Here is a 22,572-nt window from a genome sequence, read left to right on the forward strand (position 1 = left end):
AATGGATGCAGATTATTACCTGTTTTGGGGTCTGTAAAATCTCTTGAGTGCTTGTGGTAGCCAGGATGGCCCTATCACTTCCGGTACTGAGTTGTAAAGTCATGGACAGGCCTGTGACCAGCTGGACCCCCAAACCTGTGATAGTCACTTTATCATCCACGACTTTGATGGTTGTCTTAGCCAAGATTGCGTCGGACAGTGGAGAAAACACCTGTGACAAACACCAGAAGCAGTACATCAATGTGGGTGCCTCCGCCTGTATTTCTTTGGCAGGACAAGTTTTAGTTCATGAGCTTCAAAGTAAATCAGAAGGAAACAACCCAATCTCGCCCAGGGTCTAGCTGCTTGTTTTCATGGCGAACATTCTGTTCAAGCGAAGATAAATCCAAGATGTTGTTCAGCGCAGTACCTGGATGTTGGTGGTCCCAAGGTCTCGTCCTGACAGCACCCTTCCTGCCTGCAGCCTCGCCACCCGAGGGTCCTCCACCTTCATGAAGTATCGAACCAGCCTTGTGACGTCCACCTGCCAATCGGAGCCCAGGAAATAAGCCTTAGGATCCCGGGGGTCCGCCGGCTCTGCCTCAAAGTGAGTGAGCACCCGCACCAGGGCGTGCTGAAACTGAAGCATGCAGCCCTTTCCCTTCCTGTCCTCTTCACTGTTCCAGCCAGGTCTAGGACATGACAACAAAAACACGCGTGCAAGTCACACCTGTCACATGGCAAATGCTTTGACCTGCTGTAGTCCAATCACTCAAGCCGGACTCTTTGTTTGATTAGATCACATTGAGATATTGCAGCACGTTATGTAATGGAATCAAATCCCTAAACCCTTTTGGGGAAAGATACGATTTGAATTTGTAAGGGCTCAAGGACGCCTCTAAATCCCATCTAAAATCCAAATAAAGAGATGATGATAAACAAGTGGTTTATTTTTGTGTCCCACCTTTTGGAGGTTAGTATGGGTACCCTCCAGCTTTTGATCTGGCTGAGTTCGGTGTCTGACACCTCAATCTGGAGAGGGAGTCGGGGCATCCACACGTTCAGTTCGAGCTGAGCGCTCAGGTAGCTGTAGGTGAAGTTCACCACCAACTTCACCTTGCCCTTGGTCTCTTTGCCGTTCACGAAAACATAGTTGCACCTGTCTGCCACCTGGATGGAAAGAAATTATATATTGATCACAAAATGAATTTCATCATTTTAATTGCCCTCGTAATATCAAAGAGTTTGCGTAGTACGCTTGTGCAAACAGTCTACATCCAACTCAGGTTGTTGTCATTGAAGGACCTGTTTAGTCATCTAACCAATGACATTTAAGATTCTCATAAAAGTCACAATTTTAACAAATGGGCCCTTCTTACAACAACAAATGGCCTTGTAGCAGTTTTGCACTGCATGTGTTGCCATACTAATGTCAGCTAGCTGTAATAAACTGCTGCGATGATCACCGGTCCGACGCGTTGGGAAGAGGCAGCATTGTAATTTTATGCTAATCCAAATATCATGTGGTGCAGTACTGAACATCAGTCCTTCACAGCCAAATGCATTCATTACACCGGGATTTCAAAGGTGACCTTGGAAAGTTGGAGCAACTGCTCAAAGATCCCATGGACATTTTGAGGCACGAGTTAGGAGATTTTTCTCCCCTCTCAACGGCAACTGCATTAAACAAATGAGCTAATTAACGCAGCATTGCAATTCAATCACCAGCCCCTGGAAGTGCACAAGGGAGAGAAAGAAAAAAAAACACAGTAACTTTGACAGATAGCCTTAGGAGGAATGCTTTGCGTGCTCATCAGTGTGAACCCAGCAGTTTGAGGAGATGTGCTCTCCCAGAGACATCTCGTGAAGGTGCATCTGAGAATCAGTCATCCTGCACCCGTGACCCGTGAGTCATGCGCTTTAGAATGACCTCATCACTATGTGTCATCCTGGCTGTTAGCTGAAATTCCCTCTTCCCCTGCAAATAATCCCCCGCTTGATTTGTATCCAAACAGCAAATTTGCCACATGTGGCACTGAAGCCCCTTAACGGTTGTATTAGAACGTTTCTAATGCAAGCGTAGAATAATAGACTGATTTAGTTCCAGTGAAGTCGTACAGTCGTCTGAGAGTTATTAGGGGGTTTCGTGCGCAGGCAGTCAACCAGTCATCCATGATCTAAGACATTTTGTTCTTTTGTTGCATCTTCTAGTGAACTTCCATGAGCCAAGTTCAAATAATATTCTGAAGCATCAATTCAAAGGGAATGCCATTTCTAAAGTGCCACCCGCCCTCTCATCCTCGTCACAATCTAATTTAGCCTCCAAGAATATCCCTGTGTTTTTTGGTGTCAAAATAGATGTTTGTTTGAAATGGGATTTGACTTTCATCACAGTACAGTATGAAAGACAGCCAGAACTACATCAATTGAAAGTAAAACGAAGATCACTCTTCACTCCAATTAAAAAAAGGTGTTCTTCCCCAGGTTAGGGTGTTTTTGGGAATATGCAGGAGAAAATGGGCGGAAATTACGTTCACACTGAGTTCAGTCTTGATATAGAATTTCACACCATAATAAGTCCTGATTAATCAACTAAGTAGACATCTATATTCAATATATCCCTGTCTAAAATGTTCAAATTATTCATCCCTGAAGTGACAAAGGAAGGGCTTATATACGCACATTTTAAGTCCCCACCATTCATGCACATTTGGAAAAGCTTTCAATCACAACAGATTAGAGTTTTGGGTTTTTGTTGGTCCCATGAGCAGAACATTCTAGATAAATCCTTCCCCATCTATCACTAGCCGACTTTAAACTCTTCAGGCACACCAGAAGAGAAAAGATAGCTTTTAGACTAAGGAGATTAAAAGAATATTTGTGACTGAAACTGCTTTCTGGTCAGCAGATACACCGAGAGCTAAACTGTAGGCTTAGAACAGCGATGACATTGTGGTGTTGGAAAAAAGAGGATTCAGTCCAGCGCCTTGACATCCTCACGTAGTCCTTTCTTCTAACTGACCATCTGCACATACAGTGTATTCTACAAGTGCACTTTATCGTGAACACTACATGTACAGTAACTTGCACATTTGACATTTACCTCACGTGCTGTGTGAAATATTTGACCAGTAAAAATAAATGAAAAACCTCATCCAAGAGTCAAATGCAAATGTCTTTATTCTTTGTCTGCAGCGCCGTTACAGCCTTCGACCTGAGCAGCCAAACTCAATTTCACCAATAATCACCGTTGGCTTCATGGCCTTTGCTGAGGTTCACAGGGTAAAAGTGGTAAGTCACGCGATGGGAGCATAGAGGCAGACTGAGGTCATTTGGCGGCAGCGTTTTTGGCTCCGTGGCCGGTCATTGTTTGGGAGATTGATGACGGGTGTTGTCGCAGCCCGGCTAATTGTTTGTTTTACTGTGTGCTAAAGAGACGCAGAGCCGGGGTGACTTTGGTACGACGTATTTGTCCGCGTCGGTCCTCACCGTCAAACATATAACCCACCTTCAACAGCACTGAAGGAGTGATTTTTTTTTTTTTTTTTAACAGCTACTCTAAATTGCCCCTCTGAGCTTCAGGGAAGGCGGAGAAGACACAAACGTCTCACATTCTTCTATTAATATCTGCGAGTGTTTTTGTTCTCAGTCGACAGCAGTGATCCAACATTTTACACTTGTTACTTCTGCAATTAAAGTAATAAGATTGACCACAAAAGGTGCAAAAGAAATAACTTTTCACGATAATCATTGGAATGTTGGGGAAAAAAAATATGATGAATGCGAAAGTTATTAATACCTCTACCATTTGTAGTGGAGGGTATAAAGGTGAAGGAAGAGTAAATGCTACCTTGAGTACGTCTTCATCATCAGAGCTGCAGTCCATGTAGTCGGACACGTCCGTGACCACCCCGTCTTCTTCCACAGCCACTGTCCTCACAGGCATCACCACTTTCTTTCCAGTCAAAACGGCCGTATTCATGATTTCTGTGTCCTACAAACACAGGGGGCGCCAGGAGAATCGGCCACTAAGTCAGTGCATCGCGTAACAAATAACATACAATCACTTGGTTTCTTTTGATTTGACTTTTTAGTCATTTGGTTTTGAGATAGGACCACTTTGGGGTTCAGGGAGAGGACGGTAGGGGAGACGAATGAAGTGTGAGTCAGCGATGCTGGTGAGGTGAGGAGGCCAGCGCCCCTTTGGCCGGGTCGCCTCATGGAATAAAAAGTTAATTGTGGACTTCTTGTGTGTCCCTCAGGGCGCTGTCATATCACCTCATCAAACACATGAAGCCATGCACGTGGAATGAAAAGAATCTCTCTAGATATGTGCGTATCTACAGGACAGGCTGCTCTTTCATGCGTACCCGTAACCCTGATCCAGGTGGACTTTAAGTCCAACGCCTTGCATGGCGAGTGGCTTCAAGTGGTGAAGAAATGGAATTAATATGTATTCTTATTGTTTGCGCTGCATTGTAGTTGAATGTGTCTGTCTCACTCTGCGTGTGTTTGTACATACGTGCGTTTGTACGCACGCATGGATAATCAAAGCATCCAGAGATGGAGCAGATGGATACGTGGGTTGAATTAGAATGAGAGCAGTGGAGCGCAGCCAGGTCAAGTTCTCTGAAAGAGACGATGAATCTAATTCAACGAGACACTTGACTGCTCAGTTTCAAAAACGAAGCAGATGGATATGTGTCTGTCCACCGTAAAACCGGTTTGAGTGAAGCTGAAATAACATCATTTGGGCATTACGATACAGTTAAAAAATGCAGATCTGAAGCCTTTTTTGTATTGAGCAGCAGCACTAAGTGGAGTTCACAGAGCTGGGCTAAGAGTGATCAGTCATCGCTAATGTCCCCTCAAGCCAACCACCAAATCTCCTCGTGTTTGGCCCGCTGCCTGAGGTCACCTTCTAATCCAACCATCAAGAGAGATGAACCATGTCAAATTCACGAGTCAGGATACTGTAGCATAGTCTCATGATGTCAGGCCCCCCCAGTGTGATGGAAATACGGCAGCCAGGTCCAATCGTATGGCACTGTGACAATTTTTGACGTCTAATTGTACGTATTTTATCGTAAATATTTGATGGAATAATTGTTAAGAACCGGCTGGTATTGTATATTATGTGACAGGTTGTTACTGTCATTCCTGCCATTAATGGAGTACTAAGAAGCTACCGAGCCAAGGTGACATTTAACTCAATATTGTGATGCAAGTGGTGTAAACTTGTGTAGCGTTCCATATTTAGTGTTGGGGATTATATCACAGATTAATTTGAGCGGTAGAATGATAAAGAGGCCCCCGGCACCAAAATAGAAGTGCATGAAGCAGCTGTTTCAGGAGGAGATGATGACCACATAGGCTACTGCACGCCAGAACAGAGCAGCACAACTCAGAAGAGACGCATCAGCAAGTTGACAGTCAACAACACAAGGTCACTCTGCTCGAAATAGAACCCATTTACTAAACAATCCAAAGTGTATCCAGCCTTTTGTGCATGCCAACCAGACATAAAAGGATCAGAGCAAAGTGCATTTTAGGATATTTTCATGCAGGATGGTGTCGGCGTCACTGGAAACACTGCTGTCATTAACGTCAACGTCGGTTTTAACAATAATTCGGTGTGATATTCAGTCGGTTAACTCACCATCACAAGAGGGGCCAGGCCAACAAAGTCTCGCTGAGTAGTATAGATTGTCATGGCTCCTTCAGTCTTGGTTACATTTTTGGAGTCAGACGGTAGTTCCAGCCTCCATATGATCACCTGACTGTCGAGGGGACTGCTCAGCTCCTCCACTCCAAAATCCATCTGAAGCACCTCCAGCAGACTGCTGTCGAGCCTAAATGGAAAGCAGGATGAGATACACACACATGCAAAACATGAATGCATTGATGACCGTCTACATGTTTTGTCGTTTCCTAACGTGAAAATCATCAAAACAGCGCACTGTATAATATACGTTACTGTGTCTCTCCGTCGTTGGATTATGTGATCATGATTTGGTGTAAGAAGTGTCACATTTGGTATCGACTGAGTGAGAGATCTCACTTTCTCTACTTTTTGATAATCCACTTTCCGTCGCAGCGAGGCACAGACACTTGATAGGATCATTTCACTATTGGGGTTTGTAATCAACAATGAGGTGAAAGGTGCGGTTATTATACTGCAGTGCATCCTGCACCTCAGCTTGTCTGTCACCATGTGATCATATATGAAAATAGACAACTGAATGACATATTATCAACCTGCATAACTAGAGGCAAACTTTAATAATCCTCAATCCCTTTAAGCCCAAACCAGAGGTATAGATAGATGTGTATCAATAACACCTAATTTACTGTATAATGCAAATAGTGTTTGTATTATATAGGCTGTAATGAACTATATACCAAAACAGTGAATGTGTACCATATAATGTCACCCAGACAGTAATTACTTCATCTTTTGGAAAATCTTATGGCTATTGAAATAAAACCAAATAAAGACTGAGACTGGATTTTTGGAGATATCCAGTTGAAAACTCTTTGTTTCGTGGAGGGCTTCGCATCTGTTGCCATTTTCACAAACTAAATAAAAATAGAGTTGAGCTGAATTTCTCTAAAAGCGTGGACTGAATGAAAGGTGGTCCAAGGACATCCTGCATACACAACCAGGAAAAGCCGTTGTAACTTATAATGGCGCCTCAGTGATGCCACGGAGAACAGAGTGTCCTAGCAACGGATTCAATTGTATCCTGTGGCCCAATTTAGTTTCCTTGGTTTTATTATTTGGCCCTGTGTGAAAATATATATTGGTGGACATGAACACAATAAGCATTCACATACCCACGTAGACATCATATCACATATCAGACCCGCTGCATCAGTGTGTAAAAATATAAATATTGGCAAAGACACACACTAAGTCCTGTTTACAGCTACAACAATTGTAGAAACTATAAATCATGTTTTGTTAACCCTCCATTAAGTTCCAAAGTCAACAACAAAGTACAAAAAAGCCTGTATCTTAATCCACTCAGTGCTGCATTATACGTTCCCTTATTAAGGGCAAGACAGAGATTTAGTGTAATTGAATAATCTTGGCATATTGCTTCTGAGACCTGAGATTAAAAGATAACAATGGAATTCAGACAACAAAACAAGATATGCGCACGTCGCATAAGCACGCATGTATCCCCTTAAGTATGCATTAACACAGATATCTATCTAAGATGGGGGACGCTGCTCTGCTCTGCACCCCCCTTCAGTCACTCTTGTGAAGCTTGCAGAGGGATGATGCTTCAACAACATGTTTATGATGGGAGGTTAACAAAAAAAAAAGCTTTAATATACAGATACAGAAAATACCGTTAGTGTTCACTGAAGCCAAGACCAAAAGTCTGAGAAATGCCCAGAGTGGCGTGACAGTGCTGACACTGCAGGGGTTCTGTTAGCTTCATGACATTTTCGACAGGATTAGCCAAAATGACTCAGTGAAAGACTATGTTAACCCATAAAGAGGTTGTAATAAACAATGGCATAATCCACGGCAGACGAGGAAAACAATTTAATGAGGTCAAAGCAATAATGACAAGCGCGTATGAGGTCGGTGTTGTGCCTCAGTTTGAGGGAAACCGCAACTATTGTTGTGAAACCTCAGTGTTGGACCAACCTAGGGTTAGCTCAAAACAATATTCATCCATGTGATGGGATGAGTTAATCTTTTTGATTATATTGAAGCTTCAGTGACAAACGACATTGTCTACTTTCATTAGTATTTTTTTCATCACGGGAAAGTTGGCTGCAGACACTTGCACTTTACAAGCTATGCCGAGCATTTATACACAGATTACAGTTTTAGTCTTCCAAGTATTTTTAGCTGCGCTAGATGCACAAACTCTCAATGTTTGAGGTTAATCTCAACGGATCCTGCACTGGCAGGCGTGATAAAATCTAAATTGAAAGCAGAACAGCAACATAAATAGTATTCATTCATTCAGTATAAATAGTATTCTTCTGAATGCATGCTGCATTCTCGATGACTTATCGGCCAAGCTAGCGGCATGGCGATGTGGGGCAACACGATTTACGTCCATACACGGTGTTCAGAGGAGGAATCCTACAGATTTTGGTGTTCTCCAAACCTTTCCTTTGTCTCCTCAACAATTTAGTTGGGTTTCTTTTGGGATAAATCAAAATCACTTTCATGATCCCCTCACTCATCAAGTGAGGATTATTGTTAATGCAACGTTCTAGTTAAATTAAGATAAATGCTTCAGACATTGTGATTCAATAAAACATTTAAGTAATCCCAACCGTGGGGTTCATAACTGAATAAATAAATAAAAAAATAAATATAAAAATAAATAAATTAAATAATTTAACTTATTTTGTTCCGTCCTAGACAGTCTCAGTAAGAGTTTTTGCTTTTCACAAAGTTGAGGTGGTTAGAAAATGTTAACAGGTGAATTCTACAATGACCCAAAGATAGATGAGGACAGGAAGACTGCCGACGTTCAATAATGTTCTACAAAAAAAGGCTCTCAGGCAGCGAGTCCAAAGCAAGGCCAGTATCAGGTAGGTGGGTTACAGAAAGACAGGCAGACACGTAGGTTACGGGCAAACAATTAACCAGTAATAATGATGAGGATCTGAGAAAAGAACAACAGAAGTGGACAAGTACATTCAGTCAATGACTGAGATTTAAAGGCAATTAGATGTGTGAGGGGACAATGTGGCAGTGCAGAGCAGATGGAAGGGGAAGTAGGAAGTAGTGGCAGTCGGGTAATTGAAAAAGCGTGGAGGGAAAATTGTAGTGAAAAGCGAGATAGTCAAGATGCAGCCGAAGAGAAGAGGACAAGGAGCAAACTGTGACCAAAGGGACACATGTCAAATCAGTGTAACCCTCTGCTGTCATCATCAGCATGCTAACGCTCAAAACAAATGCCTCAGCGTGGGGTCATTGTGAGCTAGCTAATGTTAGCATTAAGCTCAGAGTGCCACTGTGCTAAACATTACGCCGCAGAGCCACTGGCATAGCCGCTAATTCCACCTTCTGTGTGTCCTATGTCCCCTTTTCTATTTGCAAATGGTGTCCTGTCAACTCAGACGGCATGAGCCACACTTGTATGTAGGGTTGCCAACCGTCCCGAATTGTCCGGGACATCCCGATTTATGGGTGATTTTGATATGTCCCGTCAGGGACAGCTCCAGTCCCGCCTTCCAGTCACAGCCAATATTTCTTTTTTTTTTTTTTAAGACGGCCAATAATAGGCTTCTTTAAACGCGCCAAAAACTCACGCAAAAGTGTCCCTCTTTTGGGGTTGAGGAAGTTGGCAACCCTACATGTATGGCTTAACTCTACGATAAACTCAGCTCACCTGTGTGGAAGGAATCGCACTCAATTGAAAATGTTAGGACATCAGAGATAAGCCGCTTGTTAAGGAAAGGATGTATCCCCGTTTAATAAGGTCATACTAAAGTACTTAGAAGCCCAATGAGTTGGCTTAGACGTCTCGTTAATAGTTTTAGTGCTGTGTTTGAAAATGGCTTGCAATGGAATTGCTACAAGAACCTTACTAATACCTTAGTGAGTATTAGGGAGGTCGTCCCAGGACAAAGCGCAGTGTGCTTCTGCAGTAAGCTTCTGCAAGGCTTGCAGGGCGCTAATGGTTTGTTTTAAAATGTTTAGACAAATACAGATATCCTTTGCAGGACATACTTTACGTCTGTGCACCAACAGTAATCCCTTCACAGTTTTGACCATTTTAACCATCAATTTAGCAATTAAATCCTAAGAATATCCTGATCGGGAGATCCAGAGGCAGCACAATAGACACATACAGCACATACGGCATACTGAGTGAAGAAAACAAACTTGCCTTTTCCCGGGTATGGGAGCTTTCCTCTGACAAATGACAGCAATGGCTCCATCTGCTTCCATATCCAGAGTGATGTCCCACAGTAAAGAATTACTGGGTGTTGCTGTTCGAAAGGTCACACCTTTCTTTATTGCCGCTCTGTGCAAAGTAAAAACACAAAAATGTTAACAATGGTACGTGGGAAATGTCCTATAATAACAACCAATGGAATTCAGCGCAATGCATTTTTATTTTTTAACAAATAAACATATTTATACAGTGTTTTTCTTATATTTTTCCATTGTTTTTTGGATTTTTATTATGTATTAATCCCACCAGGTACGTTATAATTGCAGATGTAATTTTATTCAAACAGAATATATTTAATTCATGCATTCAAACTACCTCTTCAGATTAACAATAAATCCAGAATTTCACATTTATTTTTAAAAAAAGGGTTTAAACTTAATATCCACAAGAGGCCTCACAGCAAGAAGGTCCTGGGTTCGATTCCGCCCAGTGGCCTTTCTGTGTGGAGTCTGCATGTTCTCCCCGTGTCTGCGTGGGTTCTCTCCGGGTTCTCCGGCTTCCTCCCACAGTCCAAAGACATGCTCTGGGGATCAGGTTGATTGGGGACTCTAAATTGCCCGTAGATGTGTGAATGTGAGTGTGAATGGTTGTATGTCTCTGTGTAGCCCTGCGATTGGCTGGCGACCAATCCAGGGTGTACCCTGTCTATCGCCCGAAGTTGGCTGGGATGGACTCCAGCCCCCCCGCAACCCTGTGTGCAGGATAAGCGGTTTGACAATGGATGGATGGATGGATCCACAAGAGGTGAAATCTATCACATAAAATCAGTGATTTATTATGAGTGCTTCACTGCCTTTATCTTGCGGATCATTCCTTTTCTCGACCTCTACTTTTTTAACAATAATCATTATGCTACTGAAAATGTACTTGGTTGTTGGTCAAATGTTAATTCTTCAACGAGAATTGTAACCAAGTAATGCCAAAGGGAAAATCCATGTAGATAGAGTCCTCTGCTACAACAATAGTCAACATGCTGAACTCCTAGTTGATTCTCTATGAAACACCACACAATACTATAAATAATCATAAACAGCTCAGACAAGTTGCATAAAATATTTCAGAACAAAAAACCTTGTGTAATGCATCGGTTTTCATCTGCATGCAAAGCTGTGTGGTTTATCTCAGAATCTTTGAGATGAACACAGAGTTTTGTGCGCATTATGCGTCTCTAAGGGGGTGTAATCTACGACGGGAGCAACAGCAATCTGAGCACTTGTCCCGCTTAGGGCTGGGGTATTTGACTTTGAAAAGAAGAGGATTGCCCGCTGTTCTGCACAGCGAAGAAATCAGTCCACCAACTCGCAATAACTCCTCATTTAAATCTATAAGATGAAGACTTAATGGATTTGCGGTACATTTTGTGTGCACATTTGTGTGTGTGCCTGTGTGAAGCCTTATTTGTGCAAACATCTGCACATCCAGCGCGTAATCTGGAAGGAGGGTCTCCAGTGGCCACTGATTTCTGCCTGACCGGTGATGACAGGGGTGTAAACACAGAGAGGCTTCCCCTTACTTACTTTGTCCCTTCGCCAGAAACAATGGATTTGGCTCATCCTGTGGCATCTGAGAAGCCGCTTAAAGTTCATAAAGGGATGACAGAGAATTGTCTTTTTCAATAGTAGTTTCAATCGGGTGCAAAGGTGACCGCTGGTTTTAACTCTAGCTGCACACAACGGCGGCTAATTTATCTCATTAACTGGGGTTCAAACGGGAGCAGTAGACCAAACGGTGGAATCATCTGTACGGTCCTGTAAGTCTTCTGGTCATTATTGAACACAGCTGAATGTCAATGAGTCAGTGAACAAGTCGCAGCGATGTTATCAACATAAAGTAGATAGTTGTGTCGAAGCCCCTGGAGGTCACGTGTCTCTGGAAACACACTGAACTTACACAATGAGAATCCCTGAGAAAATGAGAATGTCTGGCTCCGAGCATTCCTCGTCAGAGAGAAAAGGTGCTGCACGGTCTCTGTGTTGGTATAGTAAATGAAACTAGCCTTCTCTGAGTACTCTGCGTCAGAGTGAATGACAGTGGCGAACAGAAAGGGGCGGCAGGCCCATTGTTATCAGTCTGAGGAGGCAGCAGAGTCAACAGCGCAGGTGTTGACTCTAAAAAAAGGCCTAAGACATTCTGGTCAGGGCGGCTGAAAGGAGAAGGTGCTTGCAACCTGTCATCCATGTTCATTGCAGATCACAAATTTACTTAAAAATCACACTGCTACAGAAATGATGCAAAACTGAGTTTATGTTTTTTTGTTTTTATTTTTAAGTAAATGCTTTGGAATCCAGTAATCCCGGCAGCTTTAAGCTTCATACAAACATTAACATGCTCAGATGCTCAAAATGACAATGCTTACCATGCTGATGTTATCTGGTAGTTTAGAATGTATACATGTTAGCATTTGCTAATTAGCACCAAGTACAGCTACAGTGCATGAAATTGAGATACACTGAGATGGAAATAGTTTCGGTTTTGCATTGACCCAAAATATTGCATTATTATTGGGTTATCCTTGGATTATTGTTTTTCATTATGACAGTTCATCCTTAGGGGGACATTTACATCCAATCTCATGGCATCAAATCCAATCAGTCTTTTCATCCTATGTGAACTTCATGGTGCCAGTAGAGGAAAAGCGAGAGGATCACTAGAGTAAATGAGAATAAAAAGTGGCAGTAACGAGAAGACTTTTATCTCTCTCCGCTCCCTTTTTGTAAAAAAAAAAAAAAAAAAGAGAATCTCTGCGATCGGAAGACTCGCTTTTTCTTCTGAGGGGTCGGTGGAGGGGACTGGTGCCCATGGCGCTGGTTAGCCGGCCCTGAGGAGGCAGCAGGGCAGAGAAGATGGATGGCTTTGCAGACTGAAGCTGACAGTGTGTGAGAAAAGCAGCTCTCAGGTGCTGCACCTGCCATCCATTTCACTTTTGACCGGGCAAGGTAGAACTGGCAGTATTCTTCCACCTTTCACGTGCTCTTCATTCACCCACACGCCCAGGCTTGCATGTAAAAATGGAACTCCACACATGCAAGCTGTTCCCAAGAGCCATGGCTAACACACTCAACGGTGACACAAAAAAGCTAAAACACAATGCAGTAAAAATAGAGGCCGATTCTGATCCGAGACCCGCGAGATGGATTGTATTCTCTCCGTGAGCTATCCAGCCCAGCCGACATGCATTTCATATCTAGATGCTAAACAGGGTTTGTGTCACCGGCGTTGGCCTTGTGAACGCATCGCCGCGAGGCCGCGGTACTACGGGTGAAACACATGCAGGCTTTGATTAAATGTGCGCCGTTGAGCCGTCCTGATGACCAGCCAGCGGTAACGTGCTTATCGAACTTGTGGAGCAGTTCGGGGAGACGTTCATGCCAACATGCCTGCAAGACGGCAGCGATACACATGCAGGTCTATTTGTCAAGCAGATGAATGGTTGTGCTCCCCTGTTGGATGGCTCACTAACAGTGAGCCACACCGCTACATAGTATATACATAATGAAATCAACAAGAAGAAATATGGTGCTTTATCGCTGACTTTTACCTTTTCATTGTTTTTATCAGCACCTTCTTTCGATTAAACTTAAACTAATTGAATTCAACTAATTACGGGTGTGTGATTACAACACTTTATCAGTGACCTTTATCAAACTCTCACACAGAATAAGAAGTTCGTTGTTTAGCAGGAACGGACAGGCGTGGCTTTTCTATTTCTCAATCAGGCTCAAATTTGTATGTCCCTTGACTCCGGTTATAGAGCGATCAATAACAGGTTTATCACCCTGGAGAGAATTTTAAGGAAAGCTTAATGGGACATTCAGACAGTGATGGAGCACACAGACAGCTGTGGTTGGATCGGATGCACAAGGCTTGTTAATGTGTTGATAAACTGGGCGAGGGCGGCCATGTGTTACTGAATATATGCGTTAGAGCCCATCTCCACGTTAATTGGATGCAGAAAATATATAGATACAATTTTGGAGTTTCGTTACCTTCACAGCCCATCACACAAGTTGAATTACTACAAAGCTTCATAACAAGATTGCCAATCTTCCAACCGAGTGACAGCTGTGGGAAGAGGTGAGGAACGAAGAAGAATGGAGGGAAGAGGAGAGGAGGAGAGGAAACGAGAGCAGAGGAGACGCTATCGATCTGCTTCTTCTTCAGAAACGTGTGTGGCGGAGCAAATGAATTAAAGCAGCAATTATTTAAAGGAGCTTAATGAAGAGAAGAGAGACAATGAAAGGAACAAAATACATTGTCCAACCCGATGAAATTAAAAGTTCTGTAATTACAGTCAGTCCTCAGATTCTCCTGAAAATCCAGAACCAAATGTAGGAGGAAATCGTCATTATTATGTTTATTATGCTATATTTCGGTACATCAGTTATAAACTGAATGACCTGAGAGAAATGTGTAACCCTGTGAGTCCATTCATGCACAGCTGTTGCCTCAATCAATATTTATCTATTCCAGCATTCACAATTGATCTAACTAAGTGACTGTCAGAGTGAATGAATACGGGACCAGGTGAAAAGGGAATTAATAATCCATGACTTTCCCCTTACCGGCTCACCTCCACTGAAGCGTGTATTTGCAAGTCAAAGCGGAAGTTACTCACTAATTATTTATTTGCCAGGAAGTATTGATTTTGTGCCACAGCATTTTTCTATCTACATGGAAAAGATGTGATAATTGTCCAGGAACTGATAAGCTTGCGGACAAGCCGCCTTTGAGGATTTTCCTGTTGAGCCAGTTCTTACTAACTAACCCATTGCATTAGCATTTCATTCCACTTTATTTTATTACCTGTGCACTGTTGTCTTGTCTGTCTACTGTCGCGCACTAACCGCCAAGACAAATTCCTTGTATGTTTGACATATTTTGGCCAATAAATGTTTCCTGTTTCCTGTTTCCTGTTTCTTAAGTCAGGACACTGAACTGATCAAGCTACAAACATCAACAGAGACGATCAATCATTACATCATGTGAGACCACAAATGATGGAGGGATTCATGACGTGCTTTACTCATGATCTAAATCTGCACACAAGCCAAATGAATAACCGAGAGAACGTAATTCATACCTCCCGACAGTCCATTATTCACTGGCTTGGAGTTCAGCAGATAGTGTCTAGAATAATAACAAAAAAACAGCCTCTAATCAAGTCGCCGTAAATCTCTACTTGTCCGTTTCCGACAGCGAACCTCAGAAATCCAGCTTCGCTGCAACATGGTTCTGTTTAAACTGCGTCTAGATGATGATAATGAAAGGCATCAGTCCGCGGACGACCATGAAAACCAACAGTGAAGCCGGGGCCAAATAGAGGCTTTTAATTCACATCCAGGTCTGAGGTGCCAATCTCCCATGATGCATCACTTCACCTTGGAAAGAAAAGTAATGAACTGACGCCTTGAGAGAAAGCCCGGAGAACACGCTGAGCCTTGTTTTTTGTAAATCTTTCTTCAAAGGACAAAAAAAGGCAGGTGTTTGAGGAATCCCTTTTAGGAATGTATACGAGTACATTTAATTAAAATCCTATTCTATTACCAGAGGAATAGCCGCTGCTTTTGAGATGGCCTTTCAAATGTTCTCTACCACGTTCAAACAGGAGCATTTTGTATTGCAAAATGAGAACAGAGCTGTAAATTAAATTGAGACATACTGTTAATCCGCGGGATCCTAAAACATTCAGTAGCAGTGCCTTTAATTGCCACCGATCGCAGGCCTACTCTTTGAAGCAGAGCACTGATGAGTCACGCGCTTACACGTGATCTCATTTGATCCGTTTCAACCTTGATGACTACAACTCTTGAAGCGGCCCTTAATGTCATCGGGATGAACTCACTCACACTTACATAATCTCCAGTTCTCTGAAGGACGGTCGAGCTCTTATTGTGTGCCTTAATCCATGCTAAATCTCATTTTAACCTGTATTCCTCATTTTTGATGGCACAGGATTTGAGTATTATTTAAGAGGAATAATAATATTAATGAATGATTCCCCTAAGATAATTCTTATTAACCAATTAATTTGGACTACATTGAGCCCTCTGAAGTACTTTCCATGTATTGCAATGGTTTGTTACACTAACTGTGAGGCTGCAGAAGTCTTACCTGAGGGTGAAGTTGGTCAGCTGAGCAGAGCCGACCATGAGTATGTAGAAGGTGGCGATATCAGTCTTCTTCAGCGGTTTGGAGGACGTCCGTATGACGATGGCGTTGCCGAGCTTCAGTCGCGAAAGGGTCGCCATCCCTTTGGGCACCTGCAGAAGACGCACGCTGCCAATCCTCTGCATGGGCGTGACGGGCACAAACTCCTCCGCCTCCCGCTGCTGCGAGCCGCCCCGGCGGCTTCCATCGTCAGAATTACACCTCCCGTTGACTTTGGGCCGCGCCTGGTAGTACAGCTCCACAGGGTTCCCGGCGGTCGGGTCCTGCCTCTCCCTGCTGGTGCCCTCTGACCCCGAGGAAAACCAGCCCAGTGCGGGAGCCAGCTCGGCCATGCAGGTTCCTCTGTCGCCTCCCATGACGCAGGACCCCCTCACCTCCTGGGTCTGCCAGAAAGCGTACACGGTGACACACGGCAGCTCATCCTCCGTTCCTCCCCCCCTGCCCCAGTCCCTCCCTGCAACGTAGAAGAGCACCCGGACTTTGGGCTTGGACGAGAAAACCCGAGGCGTCAGCACAAAGGCCTGGATTTTCCAGTTAAAGGTGAAGACCTCTGGAGCGTTGAAAAGCTGAACGGACTGGACCAGATCCACAGGCACAAGTGTCTCGGCGGACATGGTGCTGTAGCTGGCGCTGACCGCCGGCCGCCGGCTGGCTCTCAAGATGACGAAGGGTTGCGTGTGGCTCTGCATGCTGGAGTTCCTCATGAAGTCCTGGCCGGCCTCCTTCAGAAGGAAGTAGTCGGCATCTCTCACCTCGTAGCTGACCGGTAAGAAGACAGGGAAAGGCACGGGGCTCTTGCTGTCTGTCAGCTCCTTGCTGCTCAAATCTGTAAGGTAAAGGAGGAAAGGACGGGTTAAAGTCTCCAAATAACATATTCATAGGCAACTAATTTAGCTTGAAACAAAAACATTACAAAGAATTGAGTTTGCTACATTTGTGAATAAAGTATGGATGACTTTTTGTACTCATTGTCTCTGGTATATATATATTATATCAGAGACAATGAGTACAAAAAGTCATCCAGGGCCAACTGATCAACTGAGTGGGGCATCAATTTATTACATTAAAAGGCCTCCGAGCTTAACCTTTAGAATTCATGCAATAGAGCATATGTGAAATACTGTGAATTACGAGAGAAGCTTGTGTTTTGGTTTTGGAGGACGGGACCGAGCAGTTGAACTCGGAGACTTTGGTGAAAGACTGCACAGAATTAATTGGTGTGAGGAAGACATGGATATTGCCTCTGAAACCTCTTTTTAACAGAAGGAACTGCGACACCCTCCCTACTGCATAGCAAAATAATATAAAAGTGTTACAATGGTGAAAATGAATTATGTGCCACAATTTACGCGTTATTTCCTTACTTCTACAATTTACACATAATGAATCCCCGGTTCTTTGCATATAGTACAGTGTGCCTCAATGAACAGCGTGCATGTTTACTTTGTCTTTTAGACATAACAATTTACCAAACTATAAATTAAATTATGATTGGGCAGCTGAAATAAGTATTTAGTGTGTTTTAAGTTTTCCTCTGAAAGAAATATTACAATCCCTTAGTAATAATACCCTAACTAATTATGTCACAAAGATGATGCAGTAGAAGTGTTGCATTTTAATTCGTTCTTAGAATTAATTTTTCAAAATCTGTTTAGAGACATGGAGTTTCAAGTTTAAGCTTAAAATACTTTAAAATATTGCCTGTCCCCTTACATTGCCCCAGTTTCTCCTCTCAGATGGATGATCAGCTTTTGGGGGGGGGGGGGGGGGGGGCAGGGGATCTGATCAATATGGCACATGGTTTAAATCAGCCATCCAAAACTGGGATTAGCATGTCCTTTTTTCAGATAGTCAACATGTGACTGTGAATATCCTTCATGAAAAAATATATATTAAACAAGACAAGGAGAGCATCCCCAAGAGAAGCAAAGTATCAGATCAACTACAGCTCTGAGTTGGGTAGTAAACCAGAACAATGATCAAATGGATTACTGATTCCCTGTTAAATACTGATGCACTGAAGTGCATTAATGGGCAGTAAAACAAACCCGCAGCATAAATATTATTTTTTATCTGGTTTAAAAGCTTAACGGTAGTTGTTTGTCACAGTGGACATGAGCACAGGTCACTCGGCCATAAAGTGTCCTCATTAAACTTCCATTTTGAATTACGAAGCTTATAGCTGCTGACCCGAAAACGCACTTTTGATCTGTTTGCTAATTGCCGCGCTCGGTGAATTAAGGGCAAAAACACTAGTGTTTTCTGTGCAGATTATAAAGAAATGGACGGAGCTGCATTAGCATGGTGGACGAACAGCTTTAGTAGCATCTGAGATCAAAACAAACCGTCCTCCCGCTGGTATTCCACAACGATCAATGTTTAACAAAAGAGATGATGTCTAAAGCTATGGAGCAGTTGCATTTGTGAAGATACAACAGTAACGTTTTTTATCTATCCGACAAGGACAGATTAAAGCTTTCCGGCCTCTTGTACCTCATGGCTGCTGGACTCTGACGTGTCCGTCTATCATGGCCTCTCCTTCGTTTCCTCCTCACTCGCTCACCCCGGCAAGGAGCCGTTTGTGACACTTCACAAAGCATCTACTGCACCACATGTGTCAAAATCATGTCACCGGGCATCAGAACAACAGCATATCTCTCTGTATCTCTTCCATACACGACAGTGTAGAGTGACACACATGTCCACTGAGTTGGGGGGGGGGGGGGGGGGGGGGACACTGGGGGGACGCTGGGAACGTTGGTGCCCTGGCTCGGCCCACCAGTGGCCACATTGACAGATGTGCTGTTTAATACCCGAGCTGGCATGCAGCTCTAGTTGGAGTGAATATAAACTGGCTCGCTGTCTCCTGGAGGGAGGACGCGGCGCCAATGTGCCAACAAACTACTTCCCATGCAGGCTCATCCCTTTACAGTTGGGTTTGATGGGTCATCTGTGCTCGCCTTGTTATTTCACAGGCAGTGGTGAAATTTAAAGGAGGCCGTGTACATCTAAAGCATGCACGGCACTTGGTGGCAGACGTTTTCTTTACCATTCATGACAGGTAGAAAAGCTGCACTGCTATGGTCCTCCCATCACGATGAGAATCCTGCCCTCATCTGATAAACATGGGAGTAAATCCGCTGCACCAGCTGTTGCAGCGGATCTCAAATCACTCATTTTGAACACCCTGAGCTCCTCTTCCTCGTTGGCTCAGTCAGAAAGCATCAGCGTTGCCATGTAGACGCTACAACAGTCGCTAAAAGCCACCCCTGTTTCTAAATGCCTTGTGTTGTTGCTCTATTTGATATTGTTCTGCAGTATGTAGGGTAAGTGCTTTCTAAATGTATAATTCAATGTACAATAAAATGTCCCTAGATTTGGGTTTCGGAGCTGCTCATTTGAAACTACCTCTACGATTCTTGGGAGGGATTATGTTTCAAATTGTTATTCGAAATGGATATCCGAATTCATGAGTTATTCTCTCTTCAACCACATCTATGAAACAAAGACTTTATTAACATGCGTTTAAATGGATAATAAAGGTAAACACCGTATTCTACTTAAACGGGTAGTATCACTAGCTGAGACTAGTTCTGTGCTGTATTGGTGTCAAGACTTTAAAATAATGTACCTCACGACCAGAGAATAAAAAACAGTAGCTACATTTTGCACTGTAGTTTGTCTCAAGACTGTATATTAAAATAGTTTCATAGTCAATCTTTCTATCCTCCTAATATAAAGCTGAGGAATCACTGTGTGTTCTAATGTGCAGTAAGGACTTATGACTTATGTGCAAAACAGTTTGCATAAGTGAGTCTGTAGCATGTCAGTGATCAACAATGGATGTCTGCATTTAATCAGTAATAAAGAGATCAAACAAAAACATATTTTTTGAGTGGTGTCTCAAAGTTTTTCACTTTCATGCCGGTTTTTGATCAAATTGTGATGTTAGCGTTGTGGGTCACATAACTAAAAGTACACTGATGATGAATACTTTATAATAATAAAATGTCCCATTTTTAAAGTCCCATGAAGCACCTTGTGGGAGACAGCGTCCTTTGTCTTACAATGGATGTTAGCACCTTGTGTTTCCATCTTTTGACTGGCTGACCTTTAATAAAGCCCCAAAAAGTCTCATCAGGATCTGACAGCTTGCCTCTAAATAGACCCTTTTGAGTCTTTTGTGGGACATTTTGACACTTCGCAGTCACCTTGAGAGGAAAAGAGCAGCTCACAGGAGCAGAAAAGTAAGAGAAAATGATGAATAGTGTTCAAAACTTTGTTAATATTCAGTGGTCAAGAGTTGTTGTGCCATTTATTTTATGTCATGAAAGTGAATTATGTGCTGACAAGAGTTTTCAAAGCCGGCCATAAAAGTTAGACCACAACACTTTCTATCAGTCCGATCTCGGGTAGCCCTTTTCTTTTATATAGTTGTTCTATAAAACATACACAATGATTCTCTGAGACCCCAGGGGCCTCGGTAGTAAGAGGAGGGTGGAGAAGACAGGCAGACAGACGGAGGGAGGGGAGGCTTAAGCTTTTGCAGTGATTGGTGGGGATTTTAATGTCCAATGAGACTTAAAGCTGCTTTAAAAAAGTCTTATTTGTCACAATTCCTCAAATTTCACATTTTTATTACTAGGTAAATCAGCTACAGACATTACCAGGAAAAAGCCATTCATAAAGTAGTTATCGTCTTTACAGTTAATCTCTCAGTGCACAGGATTTTTTTCCATTATCATGGTTGTGAATTTAGATTTTCTTCTTTTTTCTTTGCCACGTGAAAATTTAGACCCTGTTTTTTTGACAGAAGGCAAAGCAAAGTAGTGAGCTAAGCCTTGGCTCAAGTTGTAATATAAACCCATCAAGTATTTTATTCAAATCTACACTGATTTTATCCTAAATGTTTAATATCCCACTCACTGCTGTCCCACCCAATACATGCATGCTCAATTCGACTCACTAGATGGCAGTTTGGCTGTGGAGGAAAATGTGGTTTTGAGGCACAAATTAGGACATTTATATATTATTTACTCTTCTAGATACGGCTTTTTTATTGTTTGCATGCCATTTCTCAGAGAAGGCCTACCCCTCTGAGTAACATTTACACAGGATTGACAGTTCAGTGTAATAGCTCATTGTTTTTCAGCCGATATCAGTAAATAAAGTCCGCGCACAGTTTGACGGCTTAAACAGTAATAGTCGCATTCAGCTTTATTCCACTTCGGCAGCAGTCTTTTACTTATTCCTGGTGGACAGTTTAAATTCAAACACATATCAACACGTAAGCAATTATTTCCAGGTCACTTACCTTGAGTAAGAACTGCTGTAATAGCTGCAAAAATGATCTGTAAAATCCTCCTGCTCTGATAATTAGAGCTCATTTTGGCACCCCGTGCGGCTACTTGTTCCAGTCAAGTTCCCTGTATCGGTGGTTTGGTCTCGTTTCAGCAGAGCATAGAGCTGCTCGTTTCATCCATACCCGCAGTTTGCTCAATGAACATAATCGCTACTGTGAAAGCAACAATTGTATTGAAGTCCGTGCTGTGGCTGCATCGAGATCCGTTCATCGGCAGGTCCCCGGTTGTGCGTAAAAGTTGTGCGTAACGATTCTGGAGACGTCTCTGCTGAAGACTTGGGAGATGTGGGAGGCTTGAGCTGCGACTGCGTGACGGAGAATGCTCCTTTCGGTTCAATATCACCCCTCTAAGCGAAATAACTCGACAAATTGTCCAGATTGAGTTGCTTTTCCGGTCTTAAACGGCTGTGAGCAGATCATTGACGATCTTGTGCGCAATCCTCAGGGCACTAAACTCATCATCTGTCACTGTTCATCCGCTCAGGAAGCCACGTCCACTACGCAGCTGGTGGGATTAACCCTGCATTGGTCCGACTGCCGTATCAGTGGCAGTGATCAGAGGGGACATATTTAGCGTATGTGAGTCAGTTATAGCTGATCATTGAATCTGTTAATGTGGCACTTGTGGGACTTAATGTGGTCTCTATGATGAGAGTGAAGCCAACAGCTCATAGCTGTTATGGAGGATACGCTTTCAGATCTACAGGACAAAACACATGCAAACATAATCAATGTTGTACAAATAGGAGGCCATTGGTAGCTGAAATAGATGACAACCGTTTGAAAAAAGGAACTTTACTTTATTTTGCGATCTCGAATTGTTGTCAAATGGGTACTAAGGCTGCTTCTGTACTATAATGGCACATTCAATTGAACCAGGGGTAATTAGTACAAAGTTTGCATCACACTTACCGCATTATTACTGATCATTCAAAATTTAGATTTTTAAAAAGGATTTACCTTCTTACATTATAAATCCAACCAAATCTAAACACTTCACTTCTAGTTAGATTAAGATTACAGCGTGTGAGTGAGAGCGATCGGGTGGATTTTTAGTGCCCTCTGATGGTTAAGATGAGTTTCGGTCAGGTGAGTGACTGACTGTTGCTTACTGCACAGTTA

The 22,572-nt window shown here is 42.9% G+C and overlaps 1 protein-coding gene across 1 annotated transcript in view; it reads right to left on the reverse strand.

The window, feature by feature from the left end:
• The window catches only part of LOC120830348 (transmembrane protein 132D), a 23,773-nt gene extending 1,849 nt beyond the window's left edge, over nt 1-21,924 (reverse strand). The window contains exons 1-8 of the mRNA XM_040194920.2: nt 21,403-21,924; nt 16,032-16,914; nt 9,852-9,989; nt 5,639-5,831; nt 3,830-3,973; nt 944-1,149; nt 410-671; nt 20-211 (exon numbers count right to left, since the gene is read on the reverse strand). Coding sequence (XP_040050854.2) covers nt 20-211; nt 410-671; nt 944-1,149; nt 3,830-3,973; nt 5,639-5,831; nt 9,852-9,989; nt 16,032-16,914; nt 21,403-21,475 — 2,091 coding nt within the window. The 5' untranslated portion in view covers nt 21,476-21,924. The remainder of the gene's footprint in view (nt 1-19; nt 212-409; nt 672-943; nt 1,150-3,829; nt 3,974-5,638; nt 5,832-9,851; nt 9,990-16,031; nt 16,915-21,402) is intronic.
• Between the last annotated feature and the right edge of the window lie 648 nt (nt 21,925-22,572).

Source organism: Gasterosteus aculeatus, chromosome 13, assembly GCF_964276395.1.
Source record: "Gasterosteus aculeatus chromosome 13, fGasAcu3.hap1.1, whole genome shotgun sequence".
Lineage (NCBI taxonomy): Eukaryota > Metazoa > Chordata > Actinopteri > Perciformes > Gasterosteidae > Gasterosteus > Gasterosteus aculeatus.